At 40.2% G+C, this 16,399-nt stretch overlaps 2 protein-coding genes across 5 annotated transcripts in view; one reads left to right on the top strand and one right to left on the bottom strand.

Annotated features, from left to right (window-relative positions):
* The window catches only part of LOC124220024 (mucin-17), a 56,343-nt gene extending 40,201 nt beyond the window's left edge, over nt 1–16,142 (bottom strand). For 2 of the 3 annotated variants that reach the window (XM_046628377.2, XM_046628387.2), the window contains exon 1: nt 15,394–16,142. In XM_046628377.2, coding sequence (XP_046484333.1) covers nt 15,394–15,493 — 100 coding nt within the window. In that variant the 5' untranslated portion in view covers nt 15,494–16,142. The remainder of the gene's footprint in view (nt 1–15,393) is intronic. The other variant, XM_046628397.2, reaches the window with a different exon arrangement.
* Nucleotides 1–16,399, top strand: part of LOC124220082 (UPAR/Ly6 domain-containing protein crok) — a 152,893-nt gene that overhangs the window by 112,704 nt on the left and 23,790 nt on the right. The gene's annotated exons all lie outside the window — the stretch shown is intronic.

Raw genomic sequence — 16,399 nt, 5'->3', positions numbered from 1 at the left:
TGTAATAAGTGAAAGATAAATGAATATTTTCACATGAAATTGGAAAATATTTTGAATGAAACAATAAAGTGTCAAAAAACTTTTCCCTTGTTAAGACCATGTACTGAAATTCATGAAATTTAGGATGGATATTAAAAAATACGAAACAATCGATTATTCAATTAACTTTTTACCGATTCAATCGCGTCATGTTCGATTATTTTTTTCTACTCGATTAGTCGATGCACCGATTATTTTTATCTTAGCGGCCATCGCTTAAAGCAGCTTGCGTAATGCGGAAAAATTGCGAAAATCCGATACCGCAGATTGCAACGATCTCCACGGATGAACTTAATGATGGCGGACGAACCGCACGCGTATTTAGAAACGGAAAGTGACCGAGGAGAATCGTCCTGCCGCAGGATGACGCAAGCGTAAACCACAGAAGCGTGATTCTCTGGCCGTGGATAGCCGAGAAAAGTATCGCAGCTCTGCATTTCTCCGAGGGAAGCTGGATCGCGATGTAGAAAGCGGTGAGAATTTTAATTTCTCGGGACAGTTCGATCGGCCATCGCCTTATTTTCTGCACTCGGTTTTATCGCCAAACAAGGGCCTTTTCTATGCGTACGGTAAAAGTACGTTACATACCTAATATATATATAAACCGAGCTCTGCACGTGTGTACATGAAAGGTGTATTTAAAAAGAGAGAACGACCAGAGAAGCGAAATCGTGGAAAATCGGGGCGCGTCAACTTGCCCGAAGGTGGTTTAAGTAACGTCACATGCTTCGGAAGCTTTCTTGTCAACTGGGACATTTTTTCCAGCCTTCTTTTACAGAATCCATCCTGAAATTTCCTAAAAATGTATGAAAACAGAATTTCCAAAAATATGCTTATGGCAAGATATTGACAGAAAAACTGGACCCAAGTCCCGATGATTTACGAACACGACGGCACAGTTTCTTTGAAAAAAGTTTTCGCGGTTGACTAAGAAAAAGGCGGATGATGCCAAGGTAACGAATGTTCGTACGTCTGTTAAGTTCCCTATATGGACATAGCGTAACGCGATGGGCGTACGAATAAAAGTACAAGTCGTGCTTCGGTAGGAATAAGAAGCGGCGAAGCGCCGCAAAACGTTTGACTTCGCTATTACGCGGTTCGAAGAACGAGAAACGCTCGCATGCGATTATTCTTCGGGACGTTGAACGCGATCTTATCATCCTGTTCATCCTCGCGGACTTTACTATGCATCTAAGCATCGACGAGGGCGTTTCCAGCCTTATTCACGACACGCGATAATCAGCCATCCGCGTTACGTGTGTAAAGTTGTACACGAGCGCATCAATATTAATGAAATAATAGATGCAGGCCGGGCGAAATAACGAGTCTCGGATTTTCTTTAAAGCGTAAATTTGTCATTAAAGTCCCGCCGTCGTAAACTTTCTAACCGTACTTTAATAATATCTGTATATTTAGCGATATTTCCAAAATACCGTTTATTTCTTCATTGTTTCATTTCTTTATTATTCGCACACTTTCTGTGTATATACGAATAAAAAATTGTCAACGATCGTGGCGCGACAATTTGAGACTTTTTCTGCGACAGAAAGGAAGAAGGAAAAAAGATCGCCGACTCAAGGACTGCGCCGGTATTGCGTCTGTTACTTGTTACCGAACTGAACGTTACTTTTTCTTTTTTTTTATTTACAATTCCGCGTGATCTACAGCTCTATACGAATTTAAAACTTTCGAATATGCATTTGGGATTGAATGCCAGAAACGAATTAATCGAACCATCTCGACGATTTCACAAATGCGATGTTTTTATAATCAGGATGCAAATTTTACCGCCCGTCTTTGCCTTGCATTCTTACTTTGCTGTTTCTTTTTTTCCATATTCGTGAGTCTTCCTGAAACGATTTTTCGTCATAAATTTTTTCAAATTTTCTCCATTTCTTTTACTTGTACAACTTCGGGAATAAATTTTATGTATAAAATTGCATAGCCAAATTTCTGTCGTGTAATTTCCTTGTTTTTGGTGGCTTCTTCCGCAGCTTGACGGTGAAAGGAAACCCGCATTGCGGGAGTGTATCAAAATTGAGAAATTGAGACAGCTTGCGTTATACTTCTAGGCCTAGCTATATCTAGGCGACGAGTAAACATAATCCGTCAGTAATTAGTAGCGTACGCATCATCGCCGCAGCAGCACGCGTTTAAAATTGTGGGACCGAAAGTGTATGTAGTGGCAGTCGAAACTTTCTTTCTTTCGTTATCCAGAGACTAGTTTTATAGTTCCAGTTGCTGTAGAGTAGCAGGTATATACATGTATGTATATATATATATAATATAAAGCCGTGGCAACAACCTGTTACAAAACCGTCGCGTTAAAGTCGTTGACGATTGTATAACGCGTGTAGGTACATACGTGCAAACATATACACCATATACATGACTATATATACACCAGGTTCCCATTGAACGTCGTCACATCCATCGCTTCATCGTCGCGTAACTCGCCGGTTTGTCTCTCCGAACACTTAGCTCTGTACCTGTAGTCACACACATGGGATTATTCTACCTGTTTTAGCAAGATTCTCGCGATCGAGATGATGGATATAATTAGTGGAAAGCTCGCGGATTATGCCGACGTAATTTACGCCGAGTCCCGCGGAAAGAATCCACACACGTTGAGCAATACCAGATATTTTCGCACGATGAGACGTCTTCGTAATAAGCCGCATGCGGAAAATTTTAGCCTCAACGATTCGGTGAGACGGTTGCGACTGCACGTAACGAAAATTCATATTGTTTTTCTTGTGCAATTACTGAGCAGTGCTGGAATTGTTAAAAATCAGTCATTCGGATAGGTGTTACATACAATTCGTGGTAACACTAACCAACAGGTAAAATTTAATTAAACGCATGGGAAATTGAATTGACTATTACACTGCGTCACGTCGGGGTTCCCGGAGACATGAAATTAAAAATCATTGCATAGGAACGGAGATATCGATATCGAAAAAATTCTGGGATACTCTTTAACTATTGTATTTCAAGGGAAATTAGATATCTTTAGCAAAATAAAGTTTTGAATGTGAAAGAAAAAATACGGGAAAATTGATCATTCTACTTAAAAAAATCATGACTCGCTGAATTTTTAATATCTTGTGTTGAAAATTTACTGACTAACTCTCAAGACACAGATGTTTGAGAAAAAAAAACTGGAAATACTTCGTTACGAAAAAAAGGTATTTTGGAGTGAGCGAGGTTGAATTTTTGGAAAAAGAATGAATTAACGATTTTTACCATAATTCATTATTTATCTTACATCAAATCATATTATTTTTGATGTTTTTCATAACTATGGAATTTACGGTGAACATGGCGTGGTGTTGACCCTGATGTGCAGTGTAAAAGTTAGTTATAAATATTATTCAATTAATTGTTAAAAAATCCTGACGACTCTAAGCCAGTACTCGGCTATAAACAATTCACGCACGATGGAAACTCGTGCAATATCAAAGAAATGGACTAACTTTGAGATGATTTTTTAAACGATACATCGAAATCAGGCTCTCTCATACCCAATAATGTTTGGCCGAGGTACGCGCGAATGCGTAACGCGTTCGACTAAAGTTCGGGCCTATACCGTGGGCGAAAAAATATGCGTATATGAGATCCGGTAGGCAACACGATAGCTCTTTATACATGTATAATAGAGTCCCGCTCCACTGCTCGCGGGTATTTTATACTTATGATCTCTACACGAATATATAGGTATATATATATATATATATATATATATAATATGTGCACACTGCAGCCTAGCATACCTATTTATTTTGTAGTTTACACGTGATATATATCCGGTGAGTATAAAAAATTGTTACAGATTTAATTCCAATTTTTTTTCTTACGCTATAATATATCGATCATTTAGTCTTCAGCACATGCACTAATTTATGTTCGATACGTACAGGTGTACAAACTTCAAGGAGATGCGGAATTTATGCCGGCTAGAATTTTTTTGGTTTCCTATTAGACACATCATCGTATAGAACATATTGTATAGGCGCAGAATACGGGAATCAGCAAAATATCTCGAGTCATGTTGCTAGAAAATTTGTGTCGACTGTTTTCTCGTCGTATGGAAGACAGACGAAGAAGAAAGACGAAATTTTAGAAAAAATTCTTCCCTGCGTAGTTTGTTCCGTATATAATTTCACCAAGATTTTAAACTATGCGTACATATACGTAAAAATGTATAATGCAGAATCTTGAAAATTTAATGAGAATTCCAACCCTGATGAATGTAAAATTATCGTTGCATAATATCGTCCACCGCATGTCCCATTGTCATTATTTCAATATGGGTAGTAGTTACAGCAGCCTCGATCACTGGAGCTTAATGGTGTGTGTGCGTAAAACTCGTAAGTGCAGTTGTATGAGTGTATTGTGTACACGGTTCTAGGAGTGAAAGATCCCGTCCCAGATTGCGGTCTCAGACGCGTGAATGCGCGTTGGACAGTCGCGCGGATACTTACTTACACACTTGTACGTCAACGCGATTGTAAATGCGCGTATAAGTCCCGCATCGCAATGCTGGATCCTAATAAAGAGGCGCGCTCCTTGTTCTAACGATTGCGCGATATACGTGTGCGTATAATTTAAGCTCGGCATGCTTTAAACATACGTCGAATCAATGATACGTTCCAGAATTTGAATTTGAATTTGAATTTGTTTCGAAAGCGACGAGGGAGAGTGGAGGGAAAACACTCCGAATTCGGTCACAGTATGATAATTGAACTCGTGCGGTACGAATTAGATAATTTATAATTCAGCCTTAGATGAGCAAGAATGATTATTTAATTGGATTAGAATTTTTTTTTTTTTGGCCTTATCTAAAAAAAATTCATTAAAAAAGTTTAGTTACAGGGATGTCGCGTTCTTATACCATCCATCTTTTTAATCTTGTAGCGTTTTCAACTGGTTACACCGGTGCACACCGGATGTAGACCGAAGTCGTTTACTGTACTTGGACTTACATGCTGTGTTACTTTGTTTGCACCATGTTTTCTGACATAATTGAAGAATTCAGTCTAAATCCGCTGTACACTTTGTAAACCGTTGAAAACGCTATTAGCCTTTCCATCGTTTTTCCCCTGTTCCACGATCCTCTCTTGTTCCGTGTATTCCGACCCTGTTTCATCGTTCCTCTACCGTTCCAGATTCCTCTTTTCTTCCATCTATGTACATATTTCTACCCTGTTTCATTATTCCTTCCCTGTTCCATGTATTCCGACCCTATTCCATTTTTCCCCATCCGTTTCAGATTCCTCTTTTGTTGCATGTCAGTATTCCAACCCTATACCATCGTTCCTCCCCTGTCCCGGTATTCCTGTCAACCCGCGTAAACTTGAATTGCAACACAATGAAATCAAGTAAATTACTCTCAAACATGTTGATATATCGCAAGAATTCCATAAAAATCGACGTCTGCTTCCAAGAGGTATTTTTTCAATGTTCGCGTCACCGATTCCGCCCTTATTCCCGGCGCCAAACCGTGTCGCGGAATGTTTGCGGAAGCGTGGCGGTGAAGAGGCTGTCGCAATTGCGGAAAACGCGTCGCAAGGTGTATCGGGTAAGGACGCGGCGACCGGGGAGGTCGGGGTAACTGTACAACAGCGTGCGTCCATCTCTGGCTCGTGCAGAGGAGTTAGTTGTACGATCATGCGCGGCCTACTCTCTCGGTTGCAGAGCGGCGGGCAATGGCAGACGGGCAGGTATTCGTTCGATATCGAACCGGTAATTAGGTGCGCGCAATAAGAGGCACGCTCGGCTTACAGTTACATCCCTAGCATTACGCACTAGCCGTTTACCGCGGCGTTGCATCGAGCTCGTGCACGTCCTACCGCCATTGTCATGGGTTATATATGCGCAAGAGAAACGCCGACGATCATCTACACTTACCGCAGCAAAGGAAAGAAGGAAGAGAAGAAGAAAAAAAAAAAAAATGAAAAAACCGAGAACGCCGTACGCACGTGTCGTAAAGACCCAGTGACCGCCATCGATCTCTCGATAATTATTCACGCCGTAACGTCATCCTACATATTTATAAAAACCGTGATGCGCAATTTTGCAAATCCAGTCTCGATCTTTTGCTTGATTTTGAGGTGAGAATCAGCGATATCCTCGAGGGGGATTCTTTGGGACTCCTTGCTGTCATTGACCCACGTATAAGCTATAACGCGAATTATTAATCATGTAATACAGCAAACTTTCCCCGGTGTCTAGAAAACCTGCATTGCATTCTCGGAGACACCTACTTCCGCTTCGGCAAAGTCCCCAGTCGCATTTGCAGCATCGTCCAATGAACTTACAAAACTGAAGGGGGAAAAAAAAAAAACTACTCGACGCAGGATGTTCATTCGATTGGAACTACGGGTACGTTGCACTTTTATCCTCATTTTTATTACAGTTACAGTTTCTTGCTTTTTGGAAAACGAACCTCTGCAGTGGCATCATCGAAGCTTTTGGGAAAAACTTTGAACGCCTCGATCGATGAGAAATCACGATCTTTTGGAATGATGCCACTTTTTTGGCAGGTTTCAATGACCTCAGAAAATGAAGTAAGAAAAACGATCGCGTTAGAGCGACAAGAATGTTTTGGATGGGGGTAAAATGTAGAAGGATCACAAAATTAAAGGGCCTCAATATCGAATTTTTAAAGAAGCGAAAACTTAGTTCATAAAATTTATAAATTTTGAAAGTAGAAGGATGGAGAAGTAAAAGAACAGAAAGGTCAGATCATAGAATGCCAAACTGTAAAATCGTCGGAGTTCCTCTGGATAATATCTAATCGTATACAGATTTTCGATTTTGCCATTCTATGTTTTGACCTTTCTGTACTTCGACTTTCTATATTTACAATTTTCTATACTTGGACTTTCCACATAGTTAAATTTTACGAATAAGATTTTTGCGTCTATAAAAAATCGATATTCTGGTCCTTCTATCAATTGAAAATTCTAGTTTTTTACCTCCGCGCTGACGTTTTTTCCCCAATATATTAAAAAATTGGACAATTTTCGCTGTCTTCATTCCGATTGTCGCAATTGCGTCTACCGTGTTGTACGGTAAATGTTGGCGAGTCGGTGATGCTGATGCAGGTGCATTAAGCGGCAGCTTGAGCTCTCACTGGAGATAATGTGATTGCGTCCTTCGAGTGCCGTTACAACGTGACTTCATTCCGCGCTCGCAAACCGCCGGCATTCCTGCGTATGCTGTATGGAACCGATTTTTACTTTTTTTTTTTTTTTTTCTAAATTATCCCTTGCATATTTTAATAGCGCGCGCCTTCTTTCGCCACACCGTGCAGATATCAATAATGCATGTACCTACGGCATAGCGGTACCAATTGTTTTCCCGGTGTCACGGAATCCAGCCATTGTTGCAGCAGCAGTCCGGAGGTGTGTAATCACTCGTATAACCTGAAGTGAAGTGAGAGGCGTTCTCAAGGTGAGGAAACACAGCAATGACCATTACCATCGTGAAAACTCCTCCGCTGCAGCCGCCACCGGAAACCGGATCCCCGAGGACTGCAAATATTACGCGACTTACCGACGCTGACGACCACTTTATGTCCGGAACTTGTCGACCTCGACCCGACCTGACTTGACCTGACCGCGAATAGACACTCGTCGCTCATACGTGACAACCCGATGCGCAAACGTTGCTTGTGCTTACTTGCGCAGCGTTGTTCGACGACCTAAGGGTGTTTCGAAATAAATGCAAGGTTCAAAAAGGCTGTCACTGTCAAAGAAACGCGAGTTTAGTGGATGCGGAGAAAAAATTTAACAGAGATACGATGAAACGAAGACGTGGAAATTTACAACATCCAGGAAATTACGTCTCTATGCCTTTAACGATTGAATTATACATACTGTCTCGCAAAATGTGTTGATTAAAAATTTGCGCAAGATAATCGGGAAAATTTACATTTATGGGACATCGGATTGACCCATAAATAATAAAACCGAATCAAACTTTGCTAAGGTTTAAACTTTTTTTTGCTGGTCTTGAATATATATGAGCTTCATTATTTATGACACAACTTTTCTCGTGGATTTCAACATTCGTTTGCCGTTTGTGTGTATGTACATGTATGTACGGATGTATATGTATCTGTGCTATAGGAATGTGATAAATTTAACGTGTGTCGTAAAGGGTTTCCTTTCTCACTTATTTGTGCAATAGGTAAGTTATTGAAAAACAATTCCTTGCAGTGCAATACTACGGTTTTTATTGTTGTATAATTTTTTCCATTACTACGTAGTGTTTACCTAGTTTCATGCATCCGTCGAGTGTATTCGAGATCCGTTATTTATAATGAGTTGCTTATGAACATTGTGCAATCATTATGGAATTGCAGAATTTTAACTTATCCAAAAGAGTCAAAAATCTGTATGACAACATTCGAGAGCTTAGTAACGAATATCGGATATTCGAAAATTTCTACCAAAATCATGTCAAATTCTGAATTCACATAATTTTATAGCCGACGATCTTCGTCTAACAAGCGATGTCTTAAAATTCCTTGGTAGTTCATTCAATGGAATAGCTTGGGATTACGGAGGCTAGTTGGAGAAGCAGCATTAAACCGAGTTTCTTCGATGAGGTATTTCCATCGCGGACTTTCATTTCTTAGATAATCGAAATCGATTTGTAGAAAGCATCATTTTCTTTCTGAAAAACCTTCATGGGAAACAAATAATTCCTCGTTTGGGCAAATTCGACGCATTTCATAGTCTGCATGCATGAATATTTTCCTTCTATGTGCGTGTGTGTGTGTTTTTTTTTCGGTTTCTATTTTACAATTCTCGTCCCTCCTGAGCTATGTCCGTAAACCTGAATTAAGCTCATTATAATACCGAGTGATAGTACGCAGTGCATACCCGTTCACTCGCATACGCCTCTTGCAACGTCACGATAAATGACATTCACGTTTGTTCTTCCTGCAACATCCCATCGGGAAATAAATATGCAGCCTACCTATAAACGCGTCAAGCACCTTTAGCCTACAGCTCGAGGGCAAAAGTCTAGGCAAGTGAGTTATTTCCGTGTCCCGAGAATCTGGCATACGCGTAGATACGCACATGCACACTGTACGTGTATGCGCAGTGCGTATAGGTATAAGTTTATGTAAATAATGCATGTACATACATATACATCCGCATTACGCGCGCCTTAAAGCTTAAGATACGCGGGAAATCATTGAGGAGAAAACTATCGGCTGTGTGTACCTTCGGTACGTGGGTACACAGAAACAGGCTCCACTCGCCTTTCCCCGAATTCCTGATCACGTTGCATGGGGTAATGGATGTCGAAGAAGCGTAGCGAAGATCCATTCGCTCGAATCAATTGGTCGAAGGAGGTTGAGAAGATCGTAAGAAAAATGACGAAAAAGATAGGGTCACGAAATGTGAAGTGCAATTTTGAGGGTCAAAACTTGGAACGATCAATATTTGGAACGGTCGATATAATGTAGAAATTTGAAACTAGAATTACTATTAATCAGGGACACTTTCAACAATCAGGATTTCAAACAATTCATCTTTTGCGAGCTTGCAATTTCGATATATCGCCCACTCCAATTACGTATCGTATCGATACTTACAGATTTTGATCCGAACCGATTACACTAGCGCCAGCAGGTAATTCGTCAAGTTCCCAACATATTTTGCCGGTACAATTTACTGCTGATCAATCAATAACGATGGTGAGTAAGAGATCCTCTGGCAGAGGAGCTCTCGGTATCATTGCAACAGAAGCTGGATCCGATTTTACGAATGTATAAAACTCTAACGAGGCCGGTTGATCATGTTGAAATTGGCAAATTTACCGTTCCAACGGCCGACTTGAATTGAGACGAGGAAACTTGAGGAAGTATAAGTAAATCCGACCGTATGTAGAGAAATTAAAAGACGGGAGTCGAAGCACGGCGTCTCGTGCAACGTACCGAGATGGTTGAGAAAAGTTCGTGTAAAGCAACACGGGTAACCATAAGAGTAAGTATACATATAACGTGTGTGTTCCGGCGGCCGTGCCCTGGGGCACCTGGACGACCGAACGTGGGAAGACGGGTAACGGATCTGGAAGCGTGGTTCGAATTCTGAAATCTCGAGGTGCGCGACTCACTGACCCCGTTCCCCGCGATCATCGCATCGTCAGACTGTATCGTACCTACCTCTACCTCTACCTCTACCTCTGCACCGCGACGTCGACGTGATCCTTGCCCAATGAACTCGTCGTCGTCGTCGTCGTCCTCGATTGTAGTTATATCTCCGACACACGATACGCGAGTGTCTGTTATTGCGTCAAGTGTGATGGGACTTCGGGCAATCGGAGGAAAAACAGACACGAGTGAAATTTAAATAAAAATTTCTAGGTATTGTTTAAGGATCGCGGAAAAAGGTCTCTCAGTTTACTTGAGCGAAATTTATCGTTCAAGTATTTTAAAACTTTGGGGAAGTTTAAAAAAGTCCCAATGTTGTTGAAAAAAAGGTCTTTAGTTTGCACGAAGAATGGCACCAAGAGATACATTTCCACTGTTAAGGGACTCTACGAGGAGTTTGAAAAATGTTCGGGGTCAAATTTACACCACTAACCCAACAGGGTTAAGGACGGAATTGCGGTTGAAAAGCGAGAATTAAGAATTTGGAATTGAGAAAAGAGCGTTTAAACGATGTACAAATATGGTATTTATGAGCGAATTGTGGTGAACGCAAATGAGACGACATTCTTGACCCTAATTGGTCACGTTTCGGTAGAATCGCATTTTCCAAAAAAGTGATATCCTTCTTCAACAATGTGTTCTAAAAATCTACAAAAAATATCTAGGTGTTGTTTAAGGATTGCAGAAAAAGCAATCTCAGTTTTCTTAACTAAAATCGATTGTTATATTGTAATACATCGGCAAAATTGAGGTAACGCAAGAAACGTGTGTTTTAAGGAGAAAATTGTGTGTGTGTTTTTTGTTTAAAGAGTTGATTTCGAGTAAAAAACCTATGAAAGTCCATTCCTGAAATATTATCTATTAATAAAAAATTTATTATAACGTCCTTCAGAAAAGTATATTTATTGTAAAGATTGAATGTGCCAAAATTGTCGAAAAAAGTCCTTTATTTCACATTAAGAATTAAAGCGAGTGGAGTAATAATGATTGTAGGATTTTGTAAAATGTTTGACGTGACATCGACCCCAAGTGACCAATTAGGGTTTATTGATGTGTGGTCTGAGCGAATACTATTAACATAAGCTAAGATATTAACAATTTGAGAAAAGATTTTATTGTAACGTATAAAATGATTGAACTCTGGTGGTTTTGACCCGATTCATATGTTTTCGGCTCATTTTGCTCGCCGACCAGATTCCACAAATCGTCTGATAAACATTTTAGGAATGTTGAAAAACGGCATATAGCGTTACAACGGGCAAATGTAATTCCTCAGGAACATCTGCTGAGACATGCTTGCACTAATCTATTTTCATGCGCTGTGAAGAAAACTGTTTGTAAATTTTATCTACTTGGTAAACATTCTCAAAGTTGTTATCTCTCGCAATTGGCTTGTGTTATTCGAATTCGTTTCCACTTATCACTGACACAAATCGCAATTCTGGAGACTTTTCAATAGTTTTGTTTCACTCTACCGAACTTTCAATTCTACTCATCGTAGCTCAAGTGCTTGAAAATTTCTAACCCATATAGAAGATTTTGGCGTGATTCATCGACAAGATTTGCCACAGACTCAATTAACTCTCCGAGGAATAAAATTTGCGAATCACGGCCACAGTTTATAAGTGCGGAGGTGGAAAATTACGGTTTCGAACTCCCACGTGAGCGTATATATATATATATATATGTGTGTGTGTACATATACTAACTAGAAACATCAAAATATATCCACGTGCTGTTAATTCTAACGAATTTTCGCGAATTTTTTCAATACGTGCGTACGAAAAGTTATAACGCGTTGGCGAACTCTCTCGTATAATAATAACAAACGAGGTAAGCAGAAACTGTTTCGAAACAAGAATGCGTCCGCGATCAGTATTCGATCGATTGATTCATTACGCTTGGTGATTTTCTGATGCAAAAAAATTTACCAAACTCGAGCACCCCTTCCACGAGGCGCGCTAATTACCGATTAATCTCACAGCCATCGGGTTACGGATTTATCCATATAACGTGGGCACGTTGTGAATATGTATAAGACATGCGGGTGTCGACGGGTGTCGCAAACGGCAGCGCGGTGTGATTATTCGGTGAAAACAGCGGGCATGTAACGAACCAGCTTGTGAACTACGTGATATTTCGCTGTCCGGTTTCACTTTGAACACCTCCGAGGCATTGCCAACGAACCTTAAACTTTCAATTACACCGGTAAAGTGTATCGGACTCCCCGGAGTGCCTTCGTCGTCGTCGTCGTCGTTGCACGCGAATTTTTAATTATTATTGCTATTTTTATTTATTTATTTTTTTCAATCCCTTTTTCACAATCGTACGTATGCAAATGTGACGAATAGTACAAAACCGACCCTTGGATTTGCCCGATTCTCTGCCAGCGGAATACGGGAAGAGATATTTTCTCAGGAAACCCGACCAGCTGTGCCATGGACCTCCGTTTACTCCTAGAGAGAAGCTGAACGCGGAGAGATCAACGGAGAAAGTTACCTCTATATACATATTTCTACCCGCTGAATCGCGACCGCGGGGTTCCGATATATGCCCCAAGGTATGTACGCACGTTAATAAATACCTGAATGCGAGTGTGTGATATTTGTGAGGTGTTATTGGAGATATCCAGGTATTCAGCCATGCGCGGATCTATCCCACTCACAGTCGGGATCTAACTTTACACTCTCGTGAATCGATGGAATTATAACTATTCGTTACAGACGAATGATTTGTTAGTTTCTATGCACGTACGTACGTACGCGTAAGCAGGCGATTATCAGAGAGTCATTTGATTCGTTCGAGCATTCAATGTCGGTCAGCGGCAAACCGTTTTGTGAGATTTATTCTAATTCAGGTATTCGAACCTGTCTCCTCGTCATTCACCTTGGCTTCATTTTAGAATTCTGAACTGAAATTACGATTATACGGAACTGGAGTTTGATTAAAAGGTGATTGTTTTTTTTTTTTTTTCTTACTGCTCCTTTCTTACTACTCGACGAAGTGGACAAAAGTTATGTAAGATATAAATTTTATCGTATCTTGCTAGTTTCTTTGGTGAAAACTTACTTCTTGCCCTGCAGATCGGTTCAAACTGTAACTTTATGTTCGTAAACTGCATTTACTTCTGTCGTAAAAATCGAATCTTGTTTTATATTCTAATTCACATATCTACGGGCTACACCCAGAGAGATTTCTAAACGTGCGTACACAGTCCTCAACTATTTTCATTTTTTACCAGGACAAAATAACATAGCTCTCGGTAAAAAATGAAAATGAATTTTGCATCTGTAACCAAAAAGCCTGGTATGTATTCGTTATTATTATTCTTTATTGCGGTCATTCTTTCTTAACAAGCAGATTTATAAGATGAGTGTTTCAGTTACCAGAAAATAAATTATAGACACCTATAATTAAGTAGAATCGTTATTTTCAAGACATTTTCCTACAATACGAGCAATATTTGAAACCATAATTGCAACGATGTATCCACTTTGTTAAGATTTTCCAATAACCGCGTATATAACGATTATTTTAATTTAATTTTTAGAAGTAAAAATTTTTTATCGTATAATTAATTACTTGAATCGAAATAACTCACGCATTACACGCAGAAAAGTTAATTATAATAATAAATCTGTTATATAGCGCGCTGTTTACGCGATATTATATACTGCAGACACATCATGTCACGCCTATTTCTGGCTATTATTAATACACGTACTCCGCGTAAAGGTATGAAAAAAAAAAAAAAAAATTATAGCCACGATTTTTTTCTTCACTCATTGGTACTTAATAATAAGGTAAAAGTCGATAAATAAATGACGGGTATACGGTATGAAGTATGGTATAAGGAAGCGGTGATTCGCAGCTGAATAACCATTAAATACAATTCTTATTGTATAAATCCTGAACACACGATATCTAGCCTACAAATATACCTTACAATCACGCATATATATATATACATATATATATATATATATATATATATACGAGATCGTATACTTCACCCGACGCCGGAGATTTGAACGGCCGCATCAGAAGCTGCGCGAATCTCTTTCTCCACTCGATCTATGGACGTCGACGTAATTGTACGAGCATAGATAATTAATTAAAAACTTTTTACCTGCCCGGTTCGTTTGAAAGGCACTTGAGTGTTCGATTCAATTAAATCGATGGAATTAAAACCGTGTCTCGAACCACAATGGAACAGGTATATCAATCGATCCATTAATCGTTTCAAATCGATTATCGTATCATCTCACATCCTGGTGTGTCGAACTATAAAACGAGGGGCTATATTCACTTACAGATTACGTGACAAGCGTTTGCAAGATTTCAATGATTTCACGCGATTCCCAATAACTTGTTCCGATTTCGTATGATTTTATTTTCAAAGATATTTTTATTTGTGCTATTGGTTTCCGAACGATTTCAAATGATTTTCAAGGGATTTCTTAGGTATCGCTTAGCATAAAGTGGTTTGCGAATACAATAAGCGAATAGTCTTGACGATTACGAAACCTGAGATATCGAGTCGCTGATTCACTGCAAATATATGTATAGGGTAAACAAATGTAAGGACAGTTTTTGGTGATCCGAAATCATTTTTAAACCGTAATCGACAAGTGTTACAAATGATTAGAAAAATCGCGTTTACTCCAGATGGATTCGCCCATTGTCGCGATAATAAAGCGGATGCAGAGTCGAGCTTGTACGTTACAACGCTGTTACAATCGTAGAGATACAGTGTCTTTGTCAGAGTCTTTGGAGCGTAAAGTCGTCACGTTGGCTCGTGCCTGATTATCTCGATATAACAGCCCGAGTGAAGGTATCGCGGCTGCAAGGCCGTCAGGGCATTTATTTCGAGGGCGTTGTATGGACAGCCGATGACGATGACGATGACGATGACGAAGACGACGACGATGATGACGTTACTTAGGTATTATAGCCGGTGTTGGTTGCACAGTATGCAGATTAATCCCATATATAATTGCAGATTTACGGGTAATTGCACCCCTCGAAGTTCAACGACGCCGCTTTGTTCTTTTTTTTTTTTTCTTCAAAAAATCGTCGCGTCATTGCGGTTGAAATTGATAAATTTCACAGCTTCCGGGACCGGAAAAACGCGGATGCAGTCGCTGTAAACGGTAGCGCCGAGAGAGGCTTTGACTCACCTTGAAGGGTGCGAGCTTGAACGACGAGCACCGCCAAGAAGAAGAAGAAGAACGCCGGAAGAAGCTTGGTGAACCTCGACCGCCGCGTATCCTCTCCCATATTGATATCTGCTCGATACTTCGAACCTCCCGATCCTCCCTTCCGGTTGTTATATTATATACGATGATTCTCGGTGCAATTTTATAACGACACTTTACGTAACGATTGTCCGATTTTCAGTTGACAGTAATTTTATACAGGGTAAAGAAAACACTCTGTTACCTCTACGCGTATATAATTTTACTGTTAAACTTTTTTCTATTGAAAAAAAAAAAAAAAATTGACACCGTTCACACCCCCTACATAATCGTCGTTTCTCGAGGCGCCTCGTCGCCGCGTATTTTAACAAAAATCCTTGACAAGCTTCGCTCGGTTTACGAAATTACAGCGAGTTTTTTTTAAGCTCGAATGTTCCGGTCCTCCTCGGTATCCGATTATTGATATCCTTAGATTTGTAAAATTTATTTATCACGCGTGAAACACGTCTCGTAACCGACGCGATTTGTTTTTTTTTTTTTGGTTTTTTTTTTTGTTTTTTCAGTTTCAATTCGTCAATTAATTTCTATATCGTTGCAATCGTTGTACTCCCGACATGTATCTTTCTTTCGTATCGTATAAATATGTGTGCAAGACAACGTGCAACGCGCTCCAACAACGATATGCGGAGAGTTGTTATTTTCGAGCTGGTGTCTCGCCGGGGACTGTCGAGTCCTGGCCAACGGAGAAAGGTGTTCGTTCGTTCGTTCGTTCCACGACCCGGCTCTCGCCTCCCCCCGAAGGCTCGAGAGGCACTCGAGGCACTATCCGGCATTATGGGACCTCCTGCAGGCCCCTCTCCGAGCTCGCCGGGCATGGTGAACCTCTTCTTCGAGGGCCCGAGACTCCGTCGACTCTTCGGAATCGTGCGGTTTCAATTTAGGTAGACCCATACCTTGGATTTTTAACAGTATTGGGACTTGCGACGCG

Source organism: Neodiprion pinetum, chromosome 1, assembly GCF_021155775.2.
Source record: "Neodiprion pinetum isolate iyNeoPine1 chromosome 1, iyNeoPine1.2, whole genome shotgun sequence".
NCBI classification, from domain to species: Eukaryota; Metazoa; Arthropoda; class Insecta; order Hymenoptera; family Diprionidae; genus Neodiprion; species Neodiprion pinetum.
Note: the sequence above shows the minus strand (reverse complement) of the source record. Positions and strands in the feature narration are given on the sequence as shown.